Source organism: Dipteris shenzhenensis, chromosome 16 (genome assembly GCF_047967505.1).
Source record: "Dipteris shenzhenensis isolate YYH24624 ecotype China chromosome 16, Dip_SZ_1.0, whole genome shotgun sequence".
Classification (NCBI taxonomy): domain Eukaryota; kingdom Viridiplantae; phylum Streptophyta; class Polypodiopsida; order Gleicheniales; family Dipteridaceae; genus Dipteris; species Dipteris shenzhenensis.
Window position 1 is genome coordinate 37,011,097 of NC_141611.1, and position 7,831 is coordinate 37,018,927.

The 7,831-nt window shown below is 41.3% G+C and overlaps 1 protein-coding gene across 1 annotated transcript; it reads right to left on the reverse strand.

Moving 5' to 3' along the window:
* Nucleotides 1-4,904: 4,904 nt before the first annotated feature.
* Nucleotides 4,905-6,466, reverse strand: LOC147892907 (flavanone 3-dioxygenase 2-like). Its single transcript, XM_087386816.1, has 4 exons — nt 6,221-6,466; nt 5,870-6,102; nt 5,365-5,689; nt 4,905-5,159 (listed from the first exon to the last, which is right to left on the reverse strand). The coding sequence occupies exons 1-4, from the start codon at nt 6,464-6,466 to the stop codon at nt 4,905-4,907; spliced, it is 1,059 nt and encodes a 352-aa protein (XP_087242942.1).
* Between the last annotated feature and the right edge of the window lie 1,365 nt (nt 6,467-7,831).

A 7,831-nucleotide genomic window follows, 5' to 3' on the forward strand; every position in this document is an offset into this window, starting at 1 on the left:
ATCGATTCACGCGGATCAGGTGAGCTAGAAGCACTTCCTCCCCACATGTTAAACTGGAAAAAAATAAACAAATCTATTACTTTGGGAGCTGAGAAGAAAGGGGAAAAAAAAAAAGAGGCTCTGTCAGAGCGCGTCTATAGACTCGTCTAATCTTCGCGTCTATAAACGCGTCTAACAGAGCATTTAACAATTCAAGTAAAAGCGCGTCTAACAGTCCGTTCATCAATCCGTCTAATAGTGCGTTAAAAAGCACGTCTACCACCGCGTCTAACAGTCCGTCCAAACATCCGTCTAACAACGCGTCTAAAAGCGCGTCTAACAATTCGTTTAAAACTCCGTTTACCAGAGCGTCTGTGTGAGCGTCTATATACACATCTGTGTGTGTGCACGCTAACACTTTATTTTGTTTAGATACTCCATCTTTTATCGTTTACCATATTGGTCCCACCTCAAGATCAATCACCTGCTCGATCCCATGCATATCTTCAAGAATGTGGCATCTACCATTTGGGAGCATTTGAATGGGACACGAGATTCGGTAGGCATAAGGGAGGATCTACGTACCACAGGGAGGATGCGTGAAGCTTGGCCTCAAGAGAGACCAAATGGGCATGTTTTTTTACCTCGTGCACCGTGGATGTTATCAAATCTAGAGATGGCGACGGTGAAGCGCGCTATTACTACAATTCGTACTCCCACTAGATGCATGAGGTGTTTGAAGGGAGCCTTTACAAAGAGCAAGAAAAGAGGTGTAGAGCAATTATATGGCTTGAAATCTCATGATTGGCACAAGATGCTCCAAGTAAGTATTTTATATGCATAATATCTTTTTCCTTTCAAATTTGTGAGTGAATAGCTATAAGCAACTAATCAACCACCTCCTCGCGGGTTCAGTTCATACTACCTACTAGCATTTCACGTAGTGCATCAAAGGACGTGAAAGATTGTATTTACAAGATGGGCGACCTTGTGAGGTATGTGAGCTCAAAGGAAATAGATCCCACCACGCTTGAGAATGCTCGAGTTATGTCAATGGAGGCGGTTTGTTTAGTGGAGGAGACATTTCCACGTTCTATTCTCACAAGCCAACTACATCTCATAGTACATTTGGTGGATGAGATTGCTATATGTGGTACTATACATGCACGATGGTTGTTCTTCCTCGAGTGCTTCATGAAGACGTTGAAGGGCTTCGTGAGACAAAATGCAAGACCCGAAGGTAGCATGGCCGAGGGTTGGTTGGTACAAGAGTCACTTGTATATATTTCTGAGTTTCTTGTTGATGTGGATAGCTCTCTCCCACGACTATGGAGAGATGATGAAGACCTAAGGATGACCTCTATTGTGCCTCAAGGAAAAGGACGCAACAAAGTAATAGACACGGAGTTGCGTAATAGTATCAACCTCTTTTGCGTGCTTAATAGTGATGTGATGAAAAGATGGGTGACAAGATACGAGGATGCAAAGGCAAGAAGACAAGAAGAAAGGGTCCTCTTTCGTACACACCACAGATCTCGTGTGCCATACCCTCAGCGTCTAAGAGCACTTCCAAAGGATATTCATGTGGATTGGCTACTTGATGAAATGGAGAAAGCAGAGAAAGACGAGGGGATGCATATCACAATGGAAGAATGGGAGTATGCTAGGGGATGCATGAGCAAGGTCGGTATATAGAATGTTATGCATAAGTTAGGAGGTTTTTATAATTTAGATTGCTTATTTAATTGATTTTTTCTTGGTGTAGTGCACTATGTTCAATGCTATATGGTGTGAGGGCAAGCATTTTCGAACACAACGGATTCATGATAAGAGAAACACACAAGATTGCGGCGTCATTGCTAGCTTTGAGGGAGCCAATGGAGCCATGGATGATTATTGTGGCATAATCCAAGATATCATTATGCTTGACTTTCGACGCTTCTTTGTGTATGTTTTGGATGTAAAGTGGTTTAAGGACGTGGTGGAAATAGGCCCTAATGCAACAATCAAATGCCATGCAAGTGGCTTTGTAACTATTGACTCCACAAACTTTTGGCAAAGTAGGAAGGACACACTAATACTACCGCAACAATGTGAACAGGTACTGTGCACACACATAAAAATACTCGCTTTTAAATATTTGATGCAATAAAAGTAGCATGATTGTATTTGTGTTTGAATTAGGTTGTCTATCAACCAATGGTGGATAATAATAGGTGGTGGCATGTCATACCTATTATGCCACGTTCCAAAGTGATGTATAGTATATTTACTAATATGGAGCGTGGCCATGGACGTGATGATGATCGTGATACAAGAGAGGAGGATGATCATGAGATAGGAGATATAGATATTGAGGCCGGCATTACCCGTGAGGACAAGCCTACCATTGGAGATCTTGATTTCGATGAGTACATGAGTGGCACAAGTAGTAGTGGGTTGAATGTATTTGTAGATCTAAACACTTGTTTGGATTTTGAAGTAGATAGTTTGGCAAGGGTTGATCTCATTGAGGATGAGATTGAACCGTAGCCCCACAATTGATATTGGCAAAACTATTTTACATATTGTCTCATTCTCCTCATTTCCCTTAATTCTTGTATATGTGGGCTTGCAAAAAATTATGTGCTTTGGTAGTCATGGGCAATGTTTGGAAAGCAATGATGTACACCAAAATCTCACTTTCTGTATTCTCTGGAGTGCGTCTAACAATGCGTCTAAATGCGCGTCTGATTCTCAGTGTAAACGCGCAAATAAACGTGCAAATACACGCGCAAATAGACGCGCTAATAAACGGGATGTTAGACGGGCCCGTATTTTCTCAGGTCTAACGTGCAAATAAACGCGGTGATTGACACACAAATAGACGAGCGTTTCGCCGCGTCCATAGATGCGCCCGTAATTTCTCTACTAGAGCAATGCCTATAGACGCGCTCACTATTTTACGCGTCTACCAAGCGCGTCTATAGTTGCTTTGTGTTGTTGTGGGACATCAATACATGAGCTTCAAACTTGATGTACATTCTATTGTATTTTTATTCTTTGAAAGGATCAAACATGTAGAAAAGAAAAAAAATCATCATTGGGAAACACTCTCTTTAAAGGCTGGTATGAGGAAAAACACTCTCTGTAAAACGTTGGTATAGGAAAGTGTCTCTACCGACCTTTTACACTTCTGTAAAAGGTTGGTACATACCAACCATTTACAAGTCTGGTAAAGGTCGGTATATACCGAACATTTAAAACCCATCGTATGAATCGACGATTAGCGCACTGCATGCACACATCGGTGCTTAACCATTGGAACAAGGCCCATGTATAGTAGTGTTAATGGAAGCCTCGATTGTGGGACACTTGGCACCAAAGTGAAAGGCCAAATTGTAAGAATTCTGGGCTAGAGATAAGATTCCAGAGCGAGCTTGACTAAGGAAGTTATAGAAGGAGAACCTCACATGACAACACAAGAGAGTTGAGCTCATGAAAGAGAATCTACGGCTAGATGATTTAACTAGCTTGGAACCCTCTTTTATGTAGATATAAAATAGGGGCCCACACCATGGGAGCTAGAGAAAAAATCAAAGATCGAAGATAAGATCTTGGTAACTCAAGGAGTTTGTAGATTCCATAAGATAAAAAAATCCACAAACGTCAAGGAACCTATAGAATCCATAGACTTTATGATTCAAGAGAGAGCCTATTGACTTCAAGGAATCTGCATAACTTACAGAGTTTGCAAAAGTTTAGGGAATCTACTAACTCACAAATTCTAAGCTAATCATCAAAATCTAAGGCTATGATGTGAGGAATTTCTATAATCTGAGGAATTCTTTAAAAAAAGCAACTAGCAAGCTCATTGATCCAAGACAAAGAACAAGATGTATAAATATTTATTTATTTAAAAGTACATCATAAAACAACCTAAAGGTATGCAAGTTGTTTCTTAACAACATAGTAGAAATGTACTACTATAATCGGATAAGAGAAATGTCCACTCATTATCCTCTCTCTTTCTCTCTCTCTCTCTCTCTCTCTCTCTCTCTCGCTTGTTTGTGTGTGTATGTGTAAAGAGAAGGGGGGTTTGGGGTGATTCAATATCACAAATATTTTTTATAAGCCAAGAATTTTATACTTTAGCTTTTAGGGCCACGAGTAATATTCACCAATAGCACAGCCTACATAACTAGCTCACAAGTCACTTTGATCACTGTCTCCATCGGAGGCACTACAATTATAATCACTAATAGCCTTTGGAAAGCTAGCATATCACATTTTTGCATCCTTTATGAGGTAAAGGCCATGTCACTCTTTTTTTATTTGTAGCTAATCAATGACAATGCTGTTGACTCCATTTGTGGTTCTAAATTACTAGATTGGAGAACTACCCAATTGGATATGAGTAAAACTTCAAAACTAAGGGGGAAAGGTTTGAGCTAGGAGCATGCACTATTCCAAATTACATTGATTTCCTTTTCATTGAACAAATACTATGAGTAAGACACTAAGTGACAAGCAAGAACTCATAGCTTAGAATTGATGGATACTATATTGTTATTGAACTTAGATGATACTTGTAGACCTTGGATAGCCATATCACAGAAAGTTTTATCATTGGAGCTGAGAATGATAAATCAATAGTGAAAATATTAATTCCTTTCAAACTAAGTCATCAATTACAATAAAAGTACTCATTGTGTGCACATGGTTGCAACATCCTCTTTTGCTTCACATGGCCTTCCCATGGGTCCATGGCTTACCCAACATTCTGAATTCATGCAATAGCATTATCCATGTGTAAAACTCAAAGTCACATTATTTGTTTAGGCTTATGCAGCAAGGACAAAACTCAAGAACTTTGCCTTTACCGCAATTACAAGATGACCTTGTTATTTAAAGGAAATACATCATTTAGGCAAGAGGTGCATTCGTCACTCGTTATAATTGGCGCCTGCAAAATTCAAACTAGATTTGTAGATCACACGGTTGGTATAGTAGTTCCTGAGATACTCTCCAAAGACGTAGTCTTTGAAAAGGGGTGGATTCTTGTCACTCAGCAAGGCAGGAAGGGGGCTGATCTTAGTATCCTCCTTTGGGCCGAGACTTGCAGCTAAGGTCATTCTGGCTCTGGTGCGGTTGACCACCGCTCTATGCTCCACGCTCTTGTACTTCCCGTTAGTCAAAACCTGCACACGAGAGCTTAGAATTATCCAACTTCCAAGAACTCTCCTACATTAAAAAAACGTTCTTGCTTCTATGTGATTGGAACATGACTACAATATTGCTAGCCAAGGCCTGCTGAAGCTGAGTGCGGAGCATGACTACATTGCTAGCCAAGGCACCATAAACTAAACGGTTGCGCAGTCCGACAAGGGAAGGCAGGCTTAGCACCTCGATCTGATCAGCTACGTTGACGACAAATGCATTGGGAACCGGGTTGGCAGATATCCATTTATCGCCCTTCCTGATTTGCAAGCCTGGTACTTCATCTGGCATTAGGATAGTGAGACTTGAAAGATCGGAGTGGGCGCTTATGCCCAAGACGACACTCGGGTCTGGACAGGGCGGGTAGAAATTGATGGCCATCACAAGACGCTCAAGTCCTGGCAGCGCAGTTTTCATATACTCGCTAGTCAAACCTAGGCTCTCGAAAATGGCCTCGTACAGCGCAGCACCCAGCTTGTCCATTTTCGTTCTGTACTCCTGAAGATCCTCTCTGAAACCAGGCGATCAAGTAGCAAGAAGTTTGTTGACAATCAAGAATTATGTGAGAACTAACTAATTTGTGTAAAATCGACAACTACGTAATCTCTTTGCCAGTTTATGATATCTTGTAGATCTGTCGTAAGATGTACTGCAATCCGTCTGGCTTCTGGTAATCTAACGTAAAAGCTACCTTAAAACTAGTGGCGCTTCTTCGAAACCATCGCATACCCCCGGACGACGCCGGATGACGAGCCCGTCCTTCCAGTCAGATGGCTGGCCTGGCGCAACATTGAAACCCGTGGTAACGGTAACACCAGCGTCGGCATTATGAGACGGGAGTTTCCTCTTCTCCTCTACGGGTAGATCGTAGAACCTTCCAACAGCCCTCCGGATCTTAGCCATGTCCACCCCATGGTTAATTATCTGTCACAGCATAGCAGTAAGGGAGGCCATGAGTAAACTTGTATATCTTTGTTTGCATTGCGAGAAAAAAGCTACATGCATACAAATTCGTCTCCACGATTCAAGTAAGTGCACACACCTGGAAGAATCCCCACTCGTCACAGGCGCGGCCGATTTGCGCTACGATCTCTGCTCGTCGGCCATCCTCTAGGCCTGCGAGATCAATCACCGGAACCTCTTCGTCGCTAGAGGTTTTCTCAAGGGAGACACGTTCGTCAAGAGGCCTGATGTATTGGGCGGGGACCTCGGTGACACCATCGTCGACCCATTCCTTAACACCTTTGATGTGGTCTCGGAGGCTTCCGCCCAGCAGCACTGGAGCCATGGCAGATATGTAAGCGAATAAGGTGACAGATGATCGAGCTTGGAAAGCAATTGAAAATATTCGGGGGAGGAATGATTATATAGAGGCGAAAGGTGTTGCCAGCTATTTGGCTTTGTCTTTATTTTCTCCCACGCTTTCGGCGGTTGGTTGGAACTATCCCAGAACCATCAATGGCACGAGATCCTCACCTTGCTTACTAGAAATCTAATAATAAATGCACCCGCAGGCCCCTGCAAATATCATCAGCAATGTTAATAGTACACACCGACTTGGTATGACCAATGCAGCAATCACCTAGGAAAACAAGGTGGCACTCACGCCCTCCAAAAGGAAATAGAAGTTAAGTTGCGGGAATAACATGGGATACCACAATCTAACCCTAAAGCTCCAACTAACTACAATTACCACTATAGTTATACTTAATAGCAGCCTAAACAATTCAACATAACTTTTCTCAAAGGAAAACCATCATCTACACAAAACCACACCCATTCCATAGGCCCTTGGTGCAGGACCAAAAACCATGATTAAATAGTTTTTTCCAACGATTTTTAGTTTAAAAAAGCCAATTAAATCAATTTAGAATACCATTTCAATCAAACGATTTAAATCCCATTCCTTAATTAACACCTTTGATGTGATCTCACAGGCTTCCGCCCATCACCACTGGAGCCATGGCAGATATGTACTAAGTGGATAAGGTGACAAATGATGCTAGCTTGGAAAGCAGATGAAAATCTTATCGAGGGAGGAGTGATTATATAGAGGCGAAAGGTGTTGCTAGTTATTTGTTATTTTCTCACACGCTTTCGGCAGTTCATTGGAACTATCTCAAAACCATCAATGCCACGATATCCTCACGTTGCTTCACAGACCAGAAATCTAATAAATGCATCAGTGCGTGGTATGACCAATGTAACAATCACCTAGGAAAACAAGGTGGCAATGCCAGTGAGGCGCTGCAAAAGGAAATAGAAGTTGGGAATAACATGGGATACCACAATCTATCCCTAAAGTTCTAACTAACTACAATTACCACTATAATTACACTTAATAGCAGCCTAAACAAGTCAACATGACTTTTTTCAAAGGAAAACCATCATCTATACAAATTCCATAGGCCCCTTTCAGGGCCAAAAACCTTGATTAAATAGTTTTTATCCAATGATTTTTAGTTTTAAAAATCAATTAAATCAATTTAGAATACCATTTAAAGAAACGATCATTTAAATGAAACGATTTTAATCCCTTAAATCAATTTAGAATACCATTTAAAGAAACGATCATTTAAATGAAACGATTTAAATCCCTTGGAAACCCTTGTTTAGAATTGCTCTCTCAAATGTTATGTGAGAGCCATGTAAT